The 24,627-nt window shown below is 47.0% G+C and overlaps 2 protein-coding genes across 4 annotated transcripts in view; one reads left to right on the top strand and one right to left on the bottom strand.

Annotated features, from left to right (window-relative positions):
* Window positions 1–4,352, bottom strand: part of LOC101146677 (guanylate cyclase 2G-like) — a 62,320-nt gene extending 57,968 nt beyond the window's left edge. The window contains 1 exon segment of the mRNA XM_055352038.2: window positions 4,253–4,352. Coding sequence (XP_055208013.2) covers window positions 4,253–4,352 — 100 coding nt within the window.
* A 1,050-nt stretch (window positions 4,353–5,402) lies between these two features.
* ACSL5 (acyl-CoA synthetase long chain family member 5) overlaps window positions 5,403–24,627 on the top strand; it is a 56,611-nt gene continuing 37,386 nt past the window's right edge. The window contains exons 1-2 of one of the 3 annotated variants that reach the window (XM_004050107.5): window positions 5,403–5,819; window positions 8,346–8,529. Coding sequence is in view for 2 of the 3 variants with exons in the window: in XM_004050106.5 (XP_004050154.3) it covers window positions 10,569–10,704 (136 nt within the window). In the remaining variant the exon portion in view is untranslated. Of the gene's footprint in view, window positions 5,820–8,345; window positions 8,530–10,122; window positions 10,705–24,627 lie in introns of those variants that run through there. The other 2 variants (XM_004050106.5, XM_019034715.4) reach the window with 2 other exon arrangements.

The following is a 24,627-nucleotide window of genomic DNA, read 5'->3' on the forward strand; positions in this document are numbered from 1 at the left end:
GCATGGTGGCTCACATCTGTAATCCCAGCACTTTGGGAGGCCGAGGCGTGTGGATCACTTGAGGTCAGGAGTTCAAGACCAGCCTGGCCAACGTGGTGAAACCCTGTCTCTACTAAAAATACAACAACAAAACAAAATGAGCTGGGTGTGATGGCAGGTGCCTGTAATCCCAGCTACTCGAGAGGCTGAGGCAGGAGAATTGCTTGAACCCAGGAAGCAGAGGTTGCAGTGAGCCAAGATGGTGCCACTGTACTCCAGCCTGGGCAACAGAGCGAGACCCTGTCTCAAAAAAAAGGACTTCATTAGGTTCAGTGGTCTCTGGAATCTGGACATATTCACTAAGACCTTTAAGTAACATTTGGTTGCTCTGCCTGACTCGTCTCAACCTGCTGTGAAATCTGCTTTGCAACCAGCTGTGCTTCCTAAAGAAAGGCAGATTTTCAGAGACAAGCTGCAAATCACTTGGCTTTGCAAAATCGCCTGAAATTATCAAAAAATAACACTTGGCCCCACCACCGTCATCACTGTGTTACCAAGCTATAGGATCTCGGGAAGAGATGTCATTTCTCTGAGCTTCTATTTTTCTTGTCTGTACAAATCATAACTACCTTCCAAGTGTACTGTGAGGGTCAAATGAAGTGTTTGTCACAGGACCTGGCTCCCAGCAGCCACTGGAAGTTTGGATGTTGAAAGTATTGTTCCCACTCAGACCTCACAGGTTTGCTAAGAGGCAAACTAGAAGCATTTTATGAACTGGGAGGAGCTATGTGAATGCATGATGGCACTATGTAAAGTTAGTCTGCTTATATTGTCTGTCTTTCTCTGCTTTCTAAAACATGGGGGGCTGGGTGAGGTGGCTCACGCCTATAATCCCAACACTTTGGGAAGCCAAGTCAGGCAGATCACTTGAGATCAGGAGTTCAAGACCAGCCTGGCCAACATGGTGAAACTCCGTCTCTACTAAAAATACAAAAAAAATAATAATAATTTAGCCAGGCATGGTGGCAGGTGCTTGTAATCCCAGCTACTCGAAAGGCTGAAGTAGGAGAATGGCTTAAACCCAGGAGGCAGAGGTTGCAGTGAGCCAAGATTGTGCCACTGCACTCTAGCCTGGGCAACAGAGTGAGACTTCATCTCAAAAGTAAAATAAAATAAAATAAAATAAAATAAAACACGGGAAAGCCTGGTTTCTCTTTCTGAAGAGTTGCCAGCCTCTGCCATTAAAGATAAAATGGCTATTTCCAGGCTGTGTTACAAAACTCTAGAATGTTAGACTCTAGTATTCTAGAACAACATTGTGTAGTACATGTGTGGTTTCTTTGGCCCTAGGAACAGGGTGGGAGTGTATACAAACAGTTCCCAGCAGTGTGGTTGTGAGTATGTCAGCATTGTAGCGGGATTGTATACAAACAGATCCCAGCAGCATGGTTGTGAGTATGTCAGCGTTGTAGCTGTGGGGCAGACTCCTCACTCCTCCAGACCTCACCTATGAATGACCTTAAAAGTGAAAGTTTGTACTTTTTAGGGGCTGCAGGATGCCCAAGCCTAAAGGTTATTTATTTTTGTATTGGATTCTAAATGGATATGGCTGTAGGAGGGAAGGGAGTGACAGAGTGTGTTGCAAAGAAGCTTATCTAACACATTTTTGAAGAGAGAGGCTGTAGGAAGCAGTGGTTTATTGAGATGGTGTAGCCTGCTCGGGCACTGGAGACCTGGGTCCTGGGCTTATCTCTCTCATTAGTTAATACATCACCTGAGCCAGCTGCCTCACTTTTTGGCATTTTAGGTACCCTCACAAGTAAAATGACTGTTGTTGGATCAGCTGATGTCCCCCACACACCCACTCTCATACCCACCTGGGCTGTCTAGTGGTGATGCTGTGAAGCTTTGTTTTATATTTCCCTAAAGAAGTGTGACCGTGACTGCCGATACCTCCTGCCATGGCCACAGCACTTCTCTGAGACCTGGCCTGCTGGCTGCTTTTGAAGCCCACCTCTCTCCTGGAGCATCTGAGGAGTTCCATTCTGTGTCAAGTTTCCCCCCCACCTGCAGGCTCACCACAGCCAAGACTACCCCAAATGCAATCCCTTGTGACATTTCAGTAGCCGGGCCCTTTGAAGACAGGATAGCTGCTTGAAGCAGAGATGATCCTAAATGTGGTCCAAGGGTGGTCCCCAGAGCAGCAGCATCCGTATCACCTGGAATTGTTAGAAATGCAGATTCTTGGGCCCCAGATCAGACCTACGGAGTTAGAAATTCTAGCCAGAAATCTATGTTGTAACTAACAAGCCCTCCATGGGGATTGTGATGCTGAAGTTTGGGAACCACTGGCTTGGAGTATCTTGCTCTCCAGTAAGTGTGGTATCAAAGGAGTTCAGTGGGTTGCTACTTAACACAACTGGACTCTAGTCCAGTCAAGTCGTTGTCACACCCCTAGTCCCCATTGAACTGTGTCTTCTTTAGCCACTTCTTAGAAGCCCTTTTCTTTCACATACTAAGGAAGGACTAAGACTCTAGCAAAAACGTGACTTTCAAGAGTTAATGAACAGACTGGGTGCAGTGGCTCATGCCTGTAATCCCAGCACCTTGGGAGGCCGAGGCGGGCAAATCACCTGAGGTCATGAGTTTGAGACCAGCCTTGTGAACATATAGTGAAACTCCATCTCTACTTAAAAAATGCAAAACTTAGTCAAGCATGGTGGTGCACGCCTGTAGTCCCAGCTACTTGGGAGGCTGAGGCAGGAGAATCACTTGAACCCACAGGGCAGAGGCTGCAGTAAGCCGAGATCACACCACTGCACTCTGGCCTGCGTGACAGAGCAAAACTCCATCTGTAAAAAAAAAAAAAAAAAAAAAAAAAAAGAGTTAGTGAACCAGGTTGGGTGCAGAGGCTCACGCCTATAATCCTAGCATTTTGGGAGGCCGCAGTGGGTGGATGACTTCAGCCCAAGAGTAAGAGGCTAGCCTGGGCAATATGGCAAAACCCATCTTTAGTAAACGTTTTAAAATTAGGTATGGTGGTACATGCCTGTAGTCCCAGCTACTCTGGAGGCTGAGGTGGGAGGATAACCTGAACCCAGAAGGTGGAAGCTGCAGTGAGCCGAGATTGCACCACTGCACTTAGCCTGGGTGACAGAGGAAGACCCTGTGTCAAAAAAAGAAAAATCCCGTGTTTTGAAGAATCCAGGCCTCTGTGGCTCAGCAAAGGTGGGTGGCTGGAGAGAGGACTGTTACCTAAATGGTGTGGTGGCACTGACCTGTAGTCCCAGTGCTCAGGAGCCTAAGGTGGGAGGATTACCTGAGCCCAAGAAGTCAAGGCTGCAGTGAGCCATGATGTTGCCACTGCCCGAGTGACAGGAGTGAGACCCTGTCTTAAAAATAAATAAATAAATAAAGGGCCAGGCACAGTGGCTCACACCTGTAATCTCGGCACTTTGGAAGGCCGAGGCAGGCAGATCACTTGAGGTAAGGAGTTCAAGACCAGCCTGGCCAACATGGTGAAACCCCATCTGTACTAAAATACAAAAATCAACCAGGTGTGGTGGCACACATCTGTAGTCCTGGCTACTCCGGAGATTGAGGCAAGAGAATGGCTTGAACCCCAGGAGGCAGAGGTTGCAGTGAGCCAAGACAAAGCTGCTGCACTCCAGCCTGGGCAACAGAGTGAGACTCCGTCTCAAAAAAAAAAAAAAAAGTTAATGCACATGAGAATCTGACCTAAGAAGACTTCTATGTTAATATGCTAGTCTCTCCTCCACACAAGAGTCAACAGGAAGTGGTATTAGCTTCTGATTTTGGTATTGGTCACCTGACCAAATACAGTAAGTGAGAGGTGACAGCGTGCTGGCAGCCCTCGCAGCCCTTGCTCGCTCTTGGCGCCTCCTCTGCCTTGGCTCCCACTTTGGTGGCACTTGAGGAGCCCTTCAGCCCGTGCTGCACTGTGGGAGCCCCTGCCTGGGCTGGCTGAGGCCGGAGCCGGCTCCCTCAGCTTGCGGGGAGGTGTGGAGGGAGAGGTGTGGAGGGAGAGGCGTGGGCAGGAACCGGGGCTGTGCGCGGGGCTTGTGGGCCAGCGAGAGTTCCGGGTGGGCGTGGGCTCGGCAGGCCCCGCGCTCGGACCAGCAGGCCTGCCCTGCTGGCCCCGGGCAGTGAGAGGCTTAGCACCTGGGCCAGCAGCTGCTGTGCTCGACTTCTCGCTGGGCCTTAGCTGCTGCCTCCCTGTGGGGCAGGGCTCGGGACCTGCAGCCTGCCATACTTGAGCCTTCCCCCCGCACAACCCCACCAGCCATGGGCTCCTGCACGGCCAGAGCCTCCCCCACGAGCGCCGCCCCCTGCTCCACGTTGCCCCTTCCCATCGACCTTCCAAGTGAGAGGTGACAGCATGCTGGCAGCCCTCACAGCCCTCGCTCGCTCTGGGCGCCTCCTCTGCCTGGGCTCCCACTTTGGTGGCACTTGAGGGGCCCTTCAGCCCACTGCTGCACTGTGGGAACCCCTTCCTGGGCTGGCCAAGGCCAGAGCCGGCTCCCTCAGCTTGCGGGGAGGTGCGGAGGGAGAGGCGCGGGCGGGAACCGGCGCTGCGCGCAGTGCTTGCGGGCCAGCACGAGTTCCGGGTGGGTGTGGCCTCGGCGGGCCTGCACTCGGAGTGGCCGGTTGGCCCTGCCGGCCCTGGGCAATGAGGGGCTTAGCACCCGGGCCAGCGGCTGCAGAGGGTGTGCTGGGTCCCCCAGCAGTGCCGGTCCACCAGTGCCGGCCCACCAGTGCTGCACTCAATTTCTCGCCAGGCCTTAGCTGCCTCCCAGTGGGGCAGGGCTCGGGACCTGCAGCCCGCCATGCCTGAGCCTCCCCCACCCTCCATTGGCTCCTGTGCGGCCAGAGCCTCCCGGACGAGCGCCGCCCCCTGCTCCACTGCGCCCAGTCCCATCAACCACCCCAAGGGCTGAGGAGTGCAGTGGCACGGCGCAGGACTGGCAGGCAGCTCCACCTGTGACCCCAGTGCTGGATCCACTGGGTGAAGCCAGCTGGGCTCCTGACTGGTGGGGACTTGGAGAACCTTTATGTCTAGCTAAGAGATTGTAAATACACCAATCAGCACTCTGTATCTAGCTCAAGGTTTGTAAACACACCAGCCAGCACCCTGTGTCTAGCTCAGGGTTTGTGAATGCACCAATGGGCACTCTGCATCTACTCTGGTGGGGACTTGGAGAACCTTTGTGTTGACACTCTGTATCTAGCTAATCTAGTGGGGAGGTGGAGAACCTTTGTGTCTAGCTCAGGGATTGTAAACACACCAATCAGCACCCTGTTAAAACAGACCACTCGGCTCTCTGTAAAATGGACCAATCAGCAGGATGTGGGCGGGGCCAGATAAGGGAATAAAAGCAGGCTGCCAGAGCCAGCAGTGGCGACCTGCTGGGGTCCCCTTCCATGCTGTGGGAGCTTTGTTCTTTCGCTCTTTGCAATAAATCTTGCTGCTGCTCACTTTTTGGGTCCACACTGCCTTTATGAGCTGTAACACTCACCACGAAGGTCTGCAGCTTCACTCCTGAAGCCAACAAGACCACGAACCCACCAGGAGGAACGAACAACTCCAGATGCCCCACCTTAAGAGCTGTAACACTCATCGCGAAGGTCCGCAGCTTCACTCCTGAGCCAGTGAGATCACGAACCCACCAGAAGGAAGAAACTCCAAACACATCCGAACATCAGAAGGAACAAACTCTGGACACGCTGCCTTTAAGAACTGTAACACTCACCGCCAGAGTCTGCAGCTTCATTCTTGAAGTCAGTGAGACCAAGAACCCACCAATTCCAGACACACAAAGGTGAGGAGTGCGAGCGCACGGCGTGGGACTGGCAGCCAGCTCCACCTGTGGCCCCGGTGCGGGATCCACTGGGTGAAGCCAGCTGGCCTCCTGAGTCTGGTGGGGACTTGGAGAACCTTTATGTCTAGCTAAGGGATTATAAATACACCAATCGGCACTCTGTATTTGGCTCAAGGTTTGGAAACACACCAATCAGCACCCTGTGTCTAGCTCAGGGCTTGTGAATGCACCAATGGACACTTCTGTATCTAGCTACTCTGGTGGGGACTTGGAGAACCTTTATGTCTAGCTAAGGGATTGTAAATACACCAATGGGCACTCTGTGTCTAGCTCAAGGTTTGTAAACACACCAATCAGCCCCCCATGTCTAGCTTAGGGTTTGTGAATGCACCAATCGACACTCTGTGTCTAGCTACTCTGGTAGGGACTTGGATAACCTTTATGTCTAGCTAAGGGATTGTAAATACACCAATTGGCACTCTGTGTCTAGCTCAAGGTTTGTAAACCAATCAGCACCCTGTGTCTAGCTCAGGGTTTGTGAATGCACCAATCGACACTCTGGATCTAGCTAATCTAGTGGGGACATGGAGAACGTTTGTGTCAACACTCTGTATCTAGCTAATCTAGTGGGGATGTGGCGAACTTTTGTGTCTAGCTCAGGGATTGTAAACACACCAATCAGCACCCTGTCAAAACGGACCAATCAGCTCTCTGTAAAACAGACCAATTGGCTCTTTGTAAAATGGACCAATCAGTAGGATGTGGGTGGGGCCAGATAAGAGAATAAAAGCAGGCTGTCGGAGCTCGAAGTGGCAACTCCCTTTCACACTGTGGAAGGTTTGTTCTTTAGCTCTTTGCAATAGATCTTGCTACTGCTCACTCTTTGGGTCCACACTGCTTTTATGAGCTGTAATGCTCACTGCAAAGATCTGTAGCTTTACTCCTGAGCCACAAGACCACGAACCCACCAGAAGGAAGAAACTCTGAACACATCTGAACATCAGAAGGAACAAACTCTAGACACACCGCCTTTAAGAACCGTAACACTCACCACGAGGGTCCGCGGCTTCATTCTGGTAGCTAAACATACACAGATCAATGGGGCAGCATAGGGGCCAAGGCACTGCAGGGGTTCTCATGACTGAGTCAGGTGCTGTCTTGACTGACTGGTTGTGTGATTCCAGAAGCCTTCTTTCACCTGAAAAGGCCTCATTGGCCTCACCTATACAGTAAGGTTGCACATCATCTCCAGGGTTTCTTTCATTTCTACCCACTGTTTTTGTTTAGTAATGATGCCTTGCAGTCCTAATGATCTTGGAATCAAGAATGGTGACTAGAAAACTTCAAAGTGGAAAGAGAGGCTGGGCGTGGTGGCTCATGCCTATAATCCCAGCACTTCGGGAGGCCGAGGCGGGCAGATCACTTGAAGTCAGGAGTTCGAGACCAGCCTGGCCAACATGGTGAAACCCTGTCTCTGCTAAAAATACAAAAAAAAAAAAAATTAGCCAGGCATCATGGTGCATGCCTGTAATCCCAGCCACTCCAGAGGCTGAGGCAGGAGAATTGCTTGAACCCAGGAAGCGGAGGTTGCGGTGAGCTGAGATCGCACCACTGCACTCCAGCCTGGGTGACGGAGTGAGACTCCGTCTCAAAAAAAAAAAAAAAGAAGGAGAGAGCAGGATGGCTGAGCCATGATGCAGTAGCAATGCTTCTTTTTTTTTTTTTTTTTTTTTTGAGACGGAGTCTCGCTCTGTCGCCCGGGCTGGAGTGCAGTGGCGCGATCTTGGCTCACTGCAAGCTCCACCTCCCGGGTTCACACCATTCTCCTGCCTCAGCCTCCCAAGTAGCTGGGACTACAGGGGCCCACCACCACGCCCAGCTAATTTTTTGTATATTCAGTAGAGACGGGGTTTCACCGTGTTAGCCAGGAAGCAATGCTTCCTATTCTAGCGCCTTGCTAAACTATGTGTGCTGCGGACTGTGTTCGTGATTCCGAATCCTAAATACAACCGTCCTAGGCTTGTCTCTCAGCCTAGACTCTAGACTGATTTGGCTCATTTGGTTGTCTTGGAGACGTTCTAATTCTGAAGGGGGCAGTGGTCCCTTCTAGAAGATAGCTGGTCTGCAAATGCACACCTCTGCTTAGTCTGAATCCTAAAGTTATAGCTTGAGCCAATTAAAGTGGCTTCTCATTTTTCTCTCACTCTGATCTCAAGGAGCCCTTTTTCCTCTAGTAATCTAGACCTTCCTCTTCCTATCACAGTCTCAAGGATTGTGCCCCCAAAGCAGATGCAAAGCCCTGTCTACCCCTTCTCCTTCCCCTGAGGTAGAGCTTTATCGAAGGTTTCTCTTGGTAAACGTTAGCTTTCTGAACTGAGGGCCGTCTTTTTTTTTTTTTTCCTCTTAAGCCCATTGCATAACAATCTCTTGTTTTAATCTTTTGCCCAACACTGCTTTTCTTACTGTCAGAGGTTACTACAAGTGTTTGAACAGGTAACTTCTACCTTTGAACTTCTGTTGTGACAGATTCAAAGGTTCCAGGGGAGTGTGTTGGCCACTCTCAGGACAGTACACAGTAGCTTCGGGTGTGTCCCAGTCAGTCCTAGGAGCTGTGGAAAGAGTAGAAGTGCCTGAATGTGGTGCTGAATCAATACAGCCAGCTGTGAGGGGAGCACTTCCTGGACCCAGGAAGGGAGAGTCTTCTTCCAAGGTAAGCTGCAATGATACTACCTGCACTATATTGAATATATCTGTGAGATAGTAGGGAGGGGGTTGGTGTGGGGAAAGAAAGTGGGATTTGTTATGCTCAACCTAAGGCTCTTTTATAACATGAAATTACATTTAGTTGAATAGTAATCTCAGCTGACTTGTGTGGGAGGCAAAGAAAAAAATCAGCTGGAAAAGGGGTGGAGATATATGAGCTGTCCAAATGCTAGCAGGGGATGGAATTGGAAGGGAACACTGATTTTGGTAAGTGTACTAAAGCACACCAAGCCAGAATGTGGGTCTCCTTCATCTTCCATTAAGAAATTTCTGTCTCAGTGTAGTTAGAAGGATCGTGCGTCAGCTGCTGAGGGCAGAGAGTCCCATTTGGCAGAGAGAGAGGAAGGGAATCAGCAGATATTCAATTAGGTGCTGGGGACTGTTCTGGGTAGATTATGTATGTTACTTCATTGGTGTATCTCATCCTATAAAGCAGGTGGTATCCTTACCATTTCACAGAGGCATAGTGCGTCTCCAGGCTGTTAAACAGCATGGCCTAAGCTACATAGCTCCAAGGTGGTGTGGCTAGAATTTGAGACTTGATTGGTCAGTTTCCACAGCCTGCCCAATAATGCAGAATTGTTGTGGGTTGCCAAAGCTTTCAGTTACCCCCTGAAATCCTGAGGGTGTCACTCATGTGCACAGAGGATTGATAGGAATACAACTCTGATGGGCCTTTAGAATGACTCAACCTTCCTGAACTTGAGCATTTTTATTGGAGGAGGTCAATAAAAAAAATAATAAAGCCTCATCTTCCCCTGGCCCTGAGCCCTTTGGTGAAGGAAGACAGCACCCGGTGAAGGGCTCAGAGGTATTAGCGTGGCTGAGATTCGACACCCACTCTGCCATCCTCTGCTCTCCTCTAGAGGAAGTTGCCTCTTGGGGAGCTGAGTTCCTGAAACTAAGCAAATGACAAGTGCTCCTCCAGCCGTGAGATGAGCCAGAGGATGGAATGCCACAGGCCCCACTTCGTCTCCCAGCCCTTCACCTTTCTTCCATGTCCAAAGGCGGCTCCCCAGAGGCCTGGGGCTCAGCTCTTGTGTTCTCTGAGACTGTGGCACAGCTCACCCTGGCTTCCTTAGTAGGAAGCTTTTAAGAACTGTTCTGTAGAAAGAACAAACCCTAATCTAGCTCCAGCAAACAGCCAGGATCATGCTGAACTTCCTGTGAGCTTTCGTGGGGGATCGAGGCTGGAGAAAGTGCTGCTTCATTCTGAGGTATCTGTGAGGTGGGGAAGGGGCAGGGAAATTTGTTATTTCTGCTTCCTAATCTGAGAATGGTAGCTCCAGGGGCCCCCTGTAGCCACAGCCTTAGGCGGATCAAAAATGAGACTAATACAGGTCCTGGTAATACTGGGGGTGACCAAGGCGGCAGAATCGATTTTTAAGTTAAGTTTTGAGGTGTGAATGTGTCAGAGGGAAAGAAACCATGCCAACTGAACAACTCACAGCCCTGTCATTCCTGACTTGCTTGTTTATTTTCTTGGCTTTGCCAGAACTTCTTCAGAGACCAAGGCAGGCAGCTCTGGCGACTGGAGAGAGGGGGTAGAAGGTGTTTGTGTGGGTCTGAGGGCTGAGGTACCCTCTAGCCAGACTTTCCTGTCCTCCGAATCCAGCAGGGAACAGCGTCACCTCTGCCTCTGTGAGGCTTCTGATCTGAGGGGGCACCTCAAGTCATTTTAGTTTGTTTGTTTTCATCTTAGTTGAAAGATGATAGGCCACAGGAGGGCAGGGTCAACTGTGTTGAGGCAAGCTGGCTTTTGTGTCGGCCCTTAGGGGCTGAGGTGAAAGGCTTTGACACGGAGCCAGGGTAGCTTTGGCAGCTTCTCCCCTCCTGGTCAGAACACTTCCACTTTCAGTTGTGAAAAAAAAAATTAAAACCAGGAAGTGAAGTCCCCGAGCACGTTAGAAAGCCTGACATGGCCTGACTCGGGACAGCTCAGAGCAGGGGAGAACTGGGGACACTCTGGGCCAGCCTTCTGCCTGCATGGACGCTCTGAAGCCACCCTGTCTCTGGAGGAACCGTGAGCGAGGGAAGAAGGACAGGGACTCGTGTGGCAGGAACTCAGAGCCGGGAAGCCCCCATTCACTAGAAGCACTGAGAGATGCGGCCCCCTCGCAGGGTAAGGGGACCATCGAGAGGGTGTTATTCAGCAAGGGGGTCTTGTGAGGGTGTGACAGAGGCCAAGGGGGCATCCTGACCCCCGACTTTCTTGAAGCGACTTAGAATCAAGGGCCGGCTGAGTTCCATGGGCACTTCATGCTGTCTCCCTCCTGGTCTCGGTCATGCCTTCAGACCCTGTGTCAGGAGGAGCAACGGGAAGGAAGGATGTGGGGCATGCATGGGGCTCACTTTCCTTCTCCCAACTCTCTTGGGGGAGGTGAACCAAAACAGAGACCTCTTTTTGTGGGTCTGAGCATCCAGCATAGCTCCCCTGAGGTAGGCTGGGGGTTTGCCCTCAATTTTATGTTGGGTAAGACTGATGAATGAGACCAATGGGGTGGGAGAGACAGATGAATGGAGCTGAGTGTATTTTAGGAAGTAAGGCCACAGGTTAAGTCTCAGGTGCTGCTTAATTCCTAAGTACTTCCTTCCCAATGCCCACTCCCTGAGGGTCCTAAGGTGAATCTCAAAGACCCTCAGGGAGTAAGCACTGGAAAGGGACTCTACCACCGGGGCTTGGTACCTTCTGAGATATCAGCCTTTTTTTGGTGGTCTGAAAGGTAGGATTGAATCTATAGCTCCAATGTGTTCGTGATTAGTATTCTATATCAGAGGCAGAGTCTTAAAAAATAAAGTTAAGGCCGGGCGCAGTGACTCACACCTGTAATCCCAGAACTCTGGGAGTCTGAGGTGGGTGGATCACCTGAAGTCAGGAGTTAGAAACCAGCCTGGCCAACATGGCGAAACCCCATCTCTACTGAAAATACAAAAATTAGCTTGGCATGGTGGCGTATGCCTGTAATCCCAGCAACTCAGGAGGCAGGACAATTGCTTGAACCTAGGAGGCGGAGGTTGTAGTGAGCCGAGATGGCACCACTGCGCTCCAGTTTGGATGACAGAGCAAGACTCTGGCTCAAAAACAACAAACAAACAAACAAATAGAAAAACATTGAAAACTGACTTAGTTTTCTTTTAAAAAAGGAGTAATTGGTTTTGTTTATTTGTCCCTTCATATTCTGATATGGAGTCACTCTGTGGTAGTCCCCTCCAATTGATCAGTGTTCAAGGTTAAACACAGAACATGTCTTGAAAGAGGCATGGTGTAAAATTTTATAGCCATCTTTTGTGTATTTGGCGTAATAAAAGGAACAAAAACCTAAATAAAACAAGAAGTATAAGTGCAAATGCTTATAGGACAGGCAGGTAATATAGAGAAGTAAAGTAGGTGGTGTGTAATAAGATGCTAATGGTGGAAACTTTAGCAAAATTCAGAGCAGGCATACCCCAGATAAATGCATTCAAATTTAATTATTAAAAAAGAGAAAACACTTTTTAATCCAGACCAAACAGAATGTTTCAGCCTAGCCTGACCTAAAATAGTCTCTCCCAGGCTATATTGTAATTTCTCGAGGGCAAAGACACCAACAACAATATCAGCGTGTCATTGCATACCTAACCATCCACCTACAGTGAGACCACAGATACTACACGGAGGCTGGAGATGGAGGAAGGAGAGAGAAATGAATGGAGAGAGGGAAGATGAAGCCAGGGAAGTACCAGTACACAGTAGGTACTCTTATATTTAATCAAGACAATCTTCTTCTTTTTTTTTTTTTTTTTTTTTTTTTTGGAGGAGCCTCGCTCTGTCACCTAGACTCCCAGGCTTGAGTGCAGTGGCAACATCTTAGCTCACTGCAACCTCTGCCTCCCCAGTTCAAGCAATTCTCCTGCCTCAGCCTCCCGAGTAGCTGGGATTACAGGCATGCACCACCATGCCCAAATGATTTTTGTACTTTTAGTAGAGATGGGGTTTCACCATATTGGCCAGGCTGGTCTCAAACTCCTGACCTCAAGTGATCTGCCTGCCTAGGCCTCCCAAAGTGCTGGGATTACAGGTGTGAGCCACTGCGCCTGGCCTACAGGATTTGCCAGCTTCTTAGAAACCAGGAATACAGTGTCTGCTCCTGTCTGTCTCTCATATGCCTCCTCAGCAGATAAGCAGACCCTCAGCTGGAGTGCAGTCAGAGGTGACTCTTGTGCCTGGCAGCATCAAGCAAGGGTGACGTAACCCTAGCAGCCATGAGTCCAGCCATCACTGCTTATCACATTCTGCTGGAAATGCATCTGGGTCTGTTTCTCCCCTGTATGTCTGTACATCCTGAGGTCGGAAAGGGACTCTCTCACCAACTTGTCCTCCCTGGCGCAGGGCCTGACACTTCCTAGGTTCTCAACTCATTGTTTGAATAAATACATGAGATCTGGAGTTTGGAAGGTCAGACAGCCCGTGCAATGCTGTGGTCAGGCCACACTATCAGCCTTCTTTGGGGGAGCTGGTGGATCTCCCAGTCTTCATGGGCCATTCTATTCTAAGAGTTGTGAGGTTGCGAGTGGCTCAAGTTGAGGATTTGGGGTCTGGGGTAAAGCTAGGTCAGAGACAGGCCATGGTTCCCTACAACTAGAAGTGCTCTGTTTAAATAGAAATGAGGGCTTGTTGGCCGGGCGCAGTGGCCCACGCCAGTAATCCCAACACTTTGGGAGGCCGAGGCAGGCAGATCACTTGAAATCAGGAGTTTGAGACCAGCCTGGCCAACATGGTGAAACCCCACCTCTGCTAAAAATACAAAAGCTAGCTGGGCGTGGTGGCAGCTGCCTGTAATCCCAGCTACTCGGGAGGCTGAGGCAGGAGAATCGCTTGAACCCAGGAGGCAGAGGTTGCAGTGAGCTGAGATCTCGCCACTGCACTCCAGCCTGGGCGACAAGAGTGAAACTCCATCTCAAAAAAAAAAAAAAAAAAAAAAAGAAATGAGGGCTTGTTAAAACCTTTGCACAGATGTGGAGGGGCAGTAATCGTTCAAGACCGTGATCATCTCTTTTCTTTTGGGACATCTCATAACAGAACATCTGATATTGGCAAGGATGTGAAAACTGAGGAAAAGGGAAGGAAAAGGGAGCTAGACTTGACTGAGGACTTCCCATGTGCCTGACAGCATACCAACTGTTCTACACACAGCATCTCCTTTAAGTAGCGATTTTCACCTGCTCCTTCTGTGTACAGTGGCGGGGAACTGATGCTCAGTGACTCTAAGTAACTGTCCCCAGGGCTACACATGTAGTAAGTGAGGAGCTGTTGCTCTGGCACGACCTTGAAAGTTTGCCCCTGGCAATGACACCATTGACAAGAAAGCTTGTTGCCTGCACTTTGAAACTGTTGACCCTTGACCACTGGTTGGGACAGGCAGTGCAGGGGCTGATTCTGCAGAAAACCAAGGCAAGAAGTCTGCTTTCCCAACCTCTTGCCTCACCCTGGCGCAGGTGACAGGGTCCTAGCACTTTGTCTGGCCTATCTTTTTACAGACCCCCTTATCAGATCCAGTGGACTTCTGAAACTGCTTCCTCTTACCCCAGTTCTGTCATAATATACTTGGTCAGCAGCAGGCCTGGGATGCCCTTTGGGGGTGTTACTGACACAAGTTGTCCCGGGGTCGGGATTTGGACTATGAGTCACTTGAAGCCCAGTGGTGGATCAAGGTTGACTCTATCGACCTGAGCTCCTGTGGGATTTGTCACTTCTGGGGTCACATCCTGTGGGTGACTCAACTATCCTATGCTATCTTAATGGACTGACTTAAGAAGCTCTTGGTATTTGACTTAACATGAGATCTCCTGATAAATGCTACTCAGCTCACTGGCCAATGTCTGGCCCCACCCAGGCTCTCTGGAGTATGTGAAGGCAATGGCTCCAGAGGTGCAGTGTCTACACTGGGCCCCACGCACCATCTCATTCATCCTTGGAGACTTTTTCTTCCCCCTGCCACCCCCCGCCCCCCGACCTTTTAACTAAAGATGGACCCTCCACCTCCAGCAGAAATACCTCTTCACCATTTCCCTCCCCTAAATGTCCCACTTGTCCCACTTTAGTGCCTCTAGCACATCTGGCCATTCCCCTTCTCCACTTCCATTTGGCTCCATCCAACCTAATGAGATGATTGGTCTCTCCATGAAGAAAGTAGATAGAGAGACACAGACAACAGTTGAGAAAGATGGTTTGGTGGCAGGCCCACTGGTTGGAATCATAGTTGAGATCTTACTAGACATCAGCTTGATTGGTAGAATTGTCATCCTTTTTTGTTTTGTTTTGTTTTTTAAGACAGGGTCACACTCTTGTCACTGCACATCCAGGCTCCCAGGCTGGAGTGCAGTGGCGGGATCATGGATCACTACAACCTCAACCTCCCAGGCTCAACAATCCTCCTACCTCATTCTCCTGAGTACCTGGGACTACAGGCATGCCCAGCTAAATTTTTTATTTTTGTAAAGATGGGGTCCCACTATGTTGCTCAGGCTGGTCTCAAACTCCTGGCCTCAAATGATCCTCCAGCCTCAGCCTCCCAAAGTGCAGAGATTACAGGGATGGGCCATCAAGTCTGGCCAGATCATCATCCTTGCCCCTGGAAAGAGACAATTGGCAATAAAGCCAGGGGGTCAAGGATCACACATCTTTGAGGTTCTAGTGTTCCATACAGCCGTCTTAATGTGCTCCAGTCTACACTGACCTCTTCCTCCTTCAAAACCATGAGCTCACTGCACACACTGAAGCATTCTGTAAGAGTTTCTAGGACTAGATAGACCCATAAGTACCCAGATGGCAGGAACTATATCGGCCAAGTGTTCATCCCTCAGCACATGGCACAGTGCTGAACACACAGGTCCACAGTGTTTGTTTACTTTACTGAAAATAAATGTATAGGCTGGGTACAGTGGCTCACACTTGTAATCCCAGCACTTTGGGAGGCCAAGGCATGTAGATCACTTGAAGTCAGAGTTCAAGACCAGCCTGGCCAACATGGTGAAACCCCCTCTACTAAAAATACAAAAATTAGCCGGGTGTGATGATGCACGCTTGTTGTAATCCCAGCTACTCGGGAGGCTGAGGCAGGAGAATCGCTTGAGCCCTGGAGGCGGAGGTTGCAGTGAGCCAAGATCGTACCACTGCACTCCAGCCTGGGTGACAGAGTGAGACTGTCTCAAAAAAAAAAAAAAAAAAAAAGAGGCCAGGTGCGGTGGCTCACACCTGTAATCCCAGCACTTTGGGAGGTCGAGGTGGGCGGATCACGAGGTCAGGAGTTTGAGACCAGACTGGCCAATGTGGTGAAACCTAGTCTCTACCAAAAATATAAAAATTAGCTGGGCGTGGTGGCACGTGCCTGTAGTCCCAGCTACTCAGGAGGCTGAGACAAAAGAATCGCTTGACTCCGTCTCAAAAAAAATAAAAAGTAAATGTGTAAATAAGTTAAAAGTGCAGAGAGTAAATGTATCCCTTGCCACACAGACACTTCTCCAGCCCACCAGGTGCTGCCAAAGCTGAGGTGCATCCCATAGAGCACTGGTCTCAAAAGCATCATGGCTGCCTGGGGAATTGGCTTTATCTTCTACTGGACCAGAAGTTCTGAGCATGCTTTCCTGTGCTAAACACACTGCCTGGCACACAGTAGGTGCTTGAATGCCCAAATGGATACATTGTGAGGGAACCCACCCTCACTTAGGTTGGACTGCTTAGCGTTGCCCTTCTCATGGCATGAAGCCCCTGGCTGTGGCATTCCTGAGGAAGACTCTGCCGACCCTGTCCTGCTGTGTGCATAGAAGCATGTTCTGTTCCTTGTGGGATTGAACACTGCAAACTTCCCTTCAGCAGACTCTCCTCGCTAGTTGCCTTTCTGTCAAATTGTGCCAATGGTGAGTAAAAGGTGAAGGTGGCTTGGTAACAGCAGCTTCCCACGGAGTCTCAGGTGCCATGCTAGGTGCAGTGGAATCCACAGGTGAGGATGGTCACTATGTGCATGAGTGCTCACAGCACAGGGAGGCCTATTGACACACAGATCCATGAGGCACAGGAAGCCTCACTGGGACCCAAACCTGAGGAAAGGGCTTATTCTGCTCCACCTCTTCTATCTCTTCTGAGCTCTGGCTCCTGTAGCTTTTCCTGTGCAATTCAGCAGCAAAGATCTTACCAGTGGATCTGCATCAAACGCCCTAATGATTTATTTATGATATGCTTGCCTGTGGCCCAGGACACCTGTCTGAAGCCTAGACTCTTAACCCTTTCTCTGCCAGCTGTCTTACACATTGGGACTGTTAGATGCTGTCTAGCAATTGGGCTTGGAAGAGAGATATGAGAGGTTATTATCACTTATCTTTTAAAAAATTACTTAAGCAATAGAATTGAATCTTTCCATGGTGTGGAAACTACTACTTAGCTACCACCTGGTGTTTTAACAGGGCTCCCTTTGGTAATGCTGTCTCCCTGCTCTGTCCACCACCTCTTGGCAGAGATGATAAGAAGGACCTTCCCCACTGGGTGCCATGGCTCATGCCTGTAATCCCAGAACTTCAGGAGGCTGAGGCAGGTGGATTGCTTGAGCCCAGGAGTTCAAGCCCAGGCTGGGCAACTTAGGGATACCCCATCTCTACAAAAAACTTAAAAACAAAAAACAAAAGCCGAGTGTGGTTGTGCACACCTGTAGTCTCAGATACTTGTAAGGCTGAGGTGGGAGCATCACTTAAGCCTGGGAAGTTAACACTGCAGTGAGCTGAGCATGTTAGGATGGGGTTGCGATAGCGCCACTGCATTCCAGCCTGAGCAACAAAGCGAGACTCTGTCCCAAAATAAATATATAAATAAATAAAATAAGGCCCTTCCCATCTGCCTGGGGCCATGGCTATTATAAGACAATGGCTTGAGCAACTGGTGAATGGCTGGGAAGTTATCAGCAGGCTGTAGGTCAGGATCTCAGGCCATCCTTCCTTCTTAGCTACTTGGAATGAATATTGAAAGACACACTTTCAGGGCCCCTCGGCCCTGTGACTCAGCCTTCACCTTTGCTCTGGTTTCTTATCGGTTAGAGAAATGGATGAAAAAGGTTTCCACCCACAGAGCTGCTGTCCAGCTGGATTACTCAGTGGCTGAGAAGCATTTTACACAACATGAGGGCTTGGAAGAGGCTGTGTGTCAAATGTAGTTTTGGTAGTGGGAGAGCCACACTTGTAGAAACAAAGCTGAGGTGTACACTTAGGTGCATTCACATGAAATGCCACCAACCAAGGTGGTAGAACTTTCTAAATTAGCTGCCTGTGTTGGAGGTGGGATTATATGGAGCTGTTCATTTTATTCTTTTTTTTTTTTTGTAAGTGTGCATATTTCAGATTAAACAGTACACATCAAGTGTTACCTTCCCAGTGAGACTACTCTACGCCTCCCTAATTAAAACTCATCCACCAGGCGCAGTGGTTCATGCCTGTAATCCCGGCACTTTGGGAGGCTGAGGCAGGTGGATCACTTGAGACCAGGAGCTCAAGACCAGCCTGGACAACATGGCGAAATCCTGCCTCTACTAAAAATACAAAAATTAGCCAGGCACACACCTGTAATCCCAGCTACTTGGGAGGCTGAGGCATGAGAATCGCTTGAACCCAGGAGGCAGAGGTTGCAGTGAGCCGAGATCACACCACTGCATTCCAGCCTGGGCAACAGAGCAAGACTCTGTCTCAAAAAAAAAAAAACAAAAAACAAAAATCTCATCCCCCTGCTGTACCCCCAGTTCTCTTTCCCTGCTCTTGTTGTTTTTGTTGTTCCGTAGTCCTAAGTAACCTAGTTATTGCTCAGGCTTGTTGTCAAACTCCCCAGTATAATGCAATCTCACGAGGGCAGGGTTTTCCCTGCTATATCCCCAGCACCTGGAACAACGCAACATATACAGCCAAGCCCTTCAATAGCTTTTGGCTGAATGATGGAGTAGACAAGACTTTCAAGAAATCCAGTCATGATTTCTCCTCTTCCATCTGTCTTTTTCTTGTTTTTTTGTTTTGTTTTGTTTTGTTGTTTTGTTTTTGAGACAGAGTCTTGCTCTGTTGCCCTGGCTGGAGCGCAGTAGCACAATTACAGCTCATTGCAGCCTTGACCTCCCTGGCTCAAGCGATCCTCCTACCTCAGGCTCCCAGGTAGTGGGGACTACCGGCATGCACCGCCAAGCCAGGCTAATTTTTGTATTTTTTGTAGAGACAGGTCCTCACCATGTTCCCCAGACTGGTCTCAAACTCCTGGGCTCAAGCAATACATCCACCTCAGCCTTCCAAAGTACTGGGATTATAGGTGTGAGACACCACACCCGACCTCCATCTCTCTTTTTCTATGAGGATTGTCTTTTCAGAAACACAAATGCGTATATAATTCATTGTAATTGAGAAGATAATGTACACACAGTCCAAATATTTTTTTCTTTCTCCCTGGCAGTACATCATGAGCTCTTTTCGTATCATTACCTACAGATCGACTTTCTTTTTTAAAATACCTGCCCAGAATTCCATTGTGTGGAAGTACTGTAATTTGTTTCATTCTTCTCCTATCAAGGAAGGCTTTCCTAGGCTTTTGGATTAGAAACAATTCTATAGCTTTAAAGATGATAAATATAATAGTTAATACATGAACCTATGTGCCAGGCATGGTTTTAAGCACTTTATATATCCATTAACTCTTTTAATCATGGTGACAGCCTTAGAAAGGAGATGCCATTACTGCCATTTTATAGATGAGAAACCACAGAGAATTAAATTATCTGCCCCAGGTCACAAAGAAAATGACCAAGAAGAGCTTGAGCCCAACTTGTCTGAGCCAACATTCTTAACCTGTACTTTACATGTCATTTGTGATGTAGTTTGTTGATCTGATGTCTTTCTATGAGATAAGCTGATAGTAGAATTACTAGGTGAAAGGGCATACATTTTATGATGTGTAGAGGGCAATAGGGACTTCTTTAAGAGACAGCATCAAATGTACATTTCCACAATTCACGTTGCATTTCTCACCGTTTCATCACTGGAATCTGATGCACAAGGAAAAGGCATGTCATTTAAATCTGCATTCTTAAGAACTATAAGCAAAGTTGAATGTCTTTCCCTAATTGTAAATAACTTGCTTGTTTTGCTGTGAACTTTCAGGACATCCCCTCTGCCCTTGCTTTACTGGGTTGTATTTTGTTTTTCATTGTTGTCTGAGTTTCTTATTAAAGAAATTAACTCTTAGCCTGTCTGAGGCGGTTGATACTTTTTCCTCAACGTGTCTTTGTCTCTGGTATCTTTTCTGCGGGAAAATTTTTATTTTTGTATAATCAAATTTGCCAACATTTCTGTTTATAGATTTTAGGTGTTATGTCTGTCTTGAGTCTTCTCCATGCCAAATTATAAGAGAAAATCTCTCCATACTTTTTCACCCCAACCATTCTTATTGTTTTCACTGTTTTATACTTAAGTCTTTGACCTATCTTCAACTTATTTTTGTTGTAGGAGTAAGAGAGTAGACAGCTTAATGTATTCTCTCTGAATGGCTAGCCACTTGTCTCAGTACATTTATTTTAAGTGAAAAAATACCTATTTTGATTTGAAATGCAATTTAGTACATGATAATAGCATCTACTGGGCATGTTTCAGGATGATTTTATTAAATAGGTTTGTCTATTCATGACCAATAGAAAACTCCTATAGCTCTTTTTTTTTTTTTTTTTTTTGAGGCAGAGTCTGGCTCTGTTGCCCATGCTGGAGTGCAGTGGTGCAATCTCAGCTCACTGCGATCTCCACCTCTTGGGTTCAAACAATTCTCCTGCTTCAGCCTCCCTAGTAGCTGGGATTATAAGCGCATGCCACCATGCCAAGCTAATTTTTGTATTTTGAGTAGAGACAGGGTTTCACCATGTTGGCCAGGCTGGTCTTGAACTCCTGACCTTAAGTGACCCGCCCGCCTCGGCCTTCCAAAGTGCTGGGATTACAGGCATAAGCCACTGTGTCTGGCCAGAAAACTCCTATAGCTCTATAGTAAGTATTTAAATTTGGTAATGATTGCTGGTCTGCCACCTACCCAATTCCTGCTATTTTTCAAAATTGTTTCACTCTTTGTTAAGTTTTATTTTTTTCTGGATGTACTTTAGAATTAGCATTTTAGTTCCTAAGAAAGCCTTCATTAGGGTTGCATTAAATGTATAGATACCTTTAAGGTGACAGGAACCTTGAATATTTCAGGTATGTCTTTCCATTTTTCTAGCCTTCTTAGGTACTTCAGATCTAAACTTTTAAAATATAGGTTTTACGCATTTATTCTTATATACACTATTGTGAATAGCATCTTTTTCATGACTTCTAAATCAGTTATTTGTATAAAATATAGGAAAGCTGTTAACTCTCTGCATACCAATTTTAGTAACTGGCCACCTCCGAATTATCTCAGTAATTATAAAACTGAAACATACTAGTTACCTCTTATTTCCTTAGAGGGTTTTTAGAATTTCTCCTCTCAGCTCTCTTTTTAAATTTTGTTTTGTTTTTTAATTGGGAGATATGACCACAGATTTTTATGTCGGATCTGAATGTTGACCCCTTGGATTTTGAATCATTTTAAATAGCTTGGGTAGCTGAGAATAGCTTCCCTTGGGGGACAATCTACTGGGCTTTTTCCATATGATGCTTTTCTTTAACTGAGTTTTGTGAAGCAGGATCATTGTCTCAAATCACCTCATCTGTCATATCCCTAGTAGAAGAAAACTACTTGTGATACAGAAAAGCAAACTAGTTTAAGAAATGATTTTTTAAAAGCCCTTCATCCCAGGGCTCTGAGGAAATTGGGTGAAGGATCTTGCAACAGAACACACACCTGGTTCATGTTCATAGCATATAAAGGAAAAGGTTATCAGATCTTTCCAGGTATGCTCATGATGCTAATGGTTTGTAATTTCATATTGACCTTTTGTCATTACTTTTGGGTTTGTCTAGAAGTACTGACTCTGTAGTCAAGGACTGAGAGAGAGGTTTCCTAGGTTGAAGGTGGCAGGAATGTAGGAAAAATGATTTTAGAAGCTGGGTTAGAAATGGAAATCCCAGCTCAAAAAGCAAAACTTTCATATACAGCCTCATAAATAACACACAGTTCCCTTTGGAGTCATTATAAGTTGTAAAGACTTTTGACATAGTCTCTAGGAGAGAGTAGGTAATTCCTAGTATGGAAGAATGTGTTAACTAATTGGGTGTAAGAACTTGAGGATGCTGGTCTCCTTTTTAATTAGCTTTCTATCACCATAGGATGAGCCCATACATGCAAAAGAACACAGAAATCAATTAAATACAAATTAATGAAGGCAGATTTTTTAAAGCTTACAATTGCAATTTATGTCTTATTATTGCACAAAAAAATAATAGTTCTCCAGGCCTAAAAGCAAAGATAATTTGCTTTATTGTCCTTAGACTTCCAGAAACTCAAGGTAACAGAATGATTTATTTCTTCCTTTTTTTTTTTTTTTTTTTTTGGAGACAGAGTCTTGCTCTGTCACCCAGGCTGGAGTGCAGTGGTGTAATCTCAGCTCACTGCAACTTCCGCCTCCCAGGTTCAAGGAATTCTTGTGCCAGAGCCTCCCAAGTAGTTGGGATTACAGGCATGCGCCACCAAGCCCAGCTAACTTTTTGTATTTTTGGTAGAGACGGGGTTTCGCCATGTTGGCCAGGCTGGTCTCGAACTCCTGGCCTCAAGTGATCTGCCCTCCTTGGCCTCCCAACGTGCTGGGATTACAGGCATGAGTCACCGCTCCTAGTCCAGTATGATTTATTTCTTGGCTGGACTTTCTACCTACTTATCCCATGTAGATAACTTCATTCCAACTCTTCTAAGCCTGGAGGAGTAGATGGATCTTGAATAGTCCTTAATGTGTGTCAGAAATACACCCCTGTCACCAGCCACCATCCCTATCCAATACCTTACCAAAGTATTGATTAGGGAGCAATCCTCTCCAGATTGGCCTGAATGACTTCTTATGATCTAAGATTTGGGGGTTTAAGGGTGGGGTCTTTGTACTGCAGGGAAAATGAGTTAACTGAGAGTATATGGAATAAACAATTGTGACCTGGAAAACTGTTCATTTGCTCAACAACCACTTGTTGAAAGTTTTTTATGTGCCAGGCATGGTGGGGGCATCAGAGGCACAGCAGTAAACAAAATTAAAATCTCTGTTCCAAAGAGAACATCAGCTCAGTTGGCACAATGAGTGATAAGGAGCTAGGACTATTTCCCAGTGAACAGTGTCATGGAGAAGAGAACAAAGTCCATGACACTGACTGGAAAGGTAAAGACAATATTCAATAGGGTGATCAGAAACAGTGAGCCTCCGAGGAAGTGACATTTGAGGTGAGGCCTGACCTATCAGCAATACACAACCATTTCAGACCTGGGGAAATGTTCCAGGCAAAGAGAAGAGCAAATACAGAGGCTTCGAGATGGGAACAGACTTCGAATAGGGTTTGAATGGGATATATACATAGGAAAAATACAATCTTTTAAAAGATAGAGACTATCAAAAGAAAATGATATTTAGCCAATAGGGATAGTATGAAAGATTCATAGCAATAAACATAGTTGACCAAAAATTTAAATATTAGAGTAGAAGGAGCCATTTAGGACATTTATCCAAAGAAAATAAGACTAAATGAAGACATGCTGCCCCAAGTCCACAAAAGGAAAAAAATCTGAAGCTGAATATGGGGTGATCATAACCTAGACACCAAGAATGGTCCAGGAAGCGTGCACAGAGGTGTGAAGGCAGAAGGCTTCCTTCAGCTAACTTGGGAATAAAACATGTTAGGAGCCAGGAGATGAGTGACTGTGGCTCCAGTCATCCATCCACAGGAGAGGGGAAGGCCCTGGAGTGGATCAAGGACAAGGATGGTGGACAAATGGGCATCCTGGGGTCTGAGGCCAAGGCATGTCACCATCACCACGTCAAAAAGTGAAGTAAGCCTTTTGACATGGGACATCCTGGTGTGTATTGGGGCTTGTTCAGCTATTTGTATATTACGTGAAACAGGAAATCCCAAACACAGCATGACAGAGCTCTCTTTCCTCTTTTCTTTACCACTATTGTGCTTTTCCCTACCGTAACCAGGAGTGATGTTAAAAGGAAGAGGAAATGCCAGTCACGCCCACTGCTTACAGGGGATTCTGTGGTGACTAAACCAGAACTGTAGTTTGAGTCACACAGGACGTGTGACAAGAGGAGGGTGACTTTTTTCCCCCTTGTTTATTTGAACTTACTTGGAAGTGTTAACAGATTCTAATGGTTAGAATGGTAAACAGAGCTTCCTACTCCTGTCATGGTTTGACCCAGGAGTCTCACCTTCTCTCAGGCCCTTAGTTTCTTCCACTTAAACAGTGAGAGAGTTACATGATATGGTTGCAAATCCTCTCAGCGCTAATCTTGTACGGTTAAAAATGTTTGAGTGCATTGGGCATTAAAAAGGAGACTATACACCAGGCACAGTGGCTCACGCCTGTAATCCCAGCACTTTGGGAGGCTGAGGTAGGAAGATCACTTGAGCCCAGCAGTTCAGAACCAGCCTGGGCAACATAGTGAGACCCCATATGTAAAAAAAATTGTTAATTGTAAAAAAATAAAAATAAAAAAGAGATTATCAAGATAGTAAAAAGACAACCTACAGAATGGAAGAAAATATTGCAAATCATATCTCTGATAAGTGTTGTGTGTGTATATATATATATGACCTAATTTTTAAATGGGCAAAAGACTTGAGTAGACATTTCTTCAAAAAAGAAATACAAATGGCCAAGAAGCACATAAAAAAATGCTCAACATCCTTAGTCATTAGACAAATGCAAATCAAACCCACAATGAGATACCACTTCACACCTACTAGAATGGCTATTTAAACAGACAAACAAAGAGAAAGTAGCATGTTAGGGAGAATGGAAAGAAATTGGAACCCTCTTACATTGCTGGTTGGATATAAAATGGTGCAGCTACTGTGGAAAACACTTTGGTGGTTCCTCAAAAAGTTAAAT

This window comes from Gorilla gorilla, chromosome 8 (assembly GCF_029281585.2).
Source record: "Gorilla gorilla gorilla isolate KB3781 chromosome 8, NHGRI_mGorGor1-v2.1_pri, whole genome shotgun sequence".
NCBI lineage: Eukaryota > Metazoa > Chordata > Mammalia > Primates > Hominidae > Gorilla > Gorilla gorilla.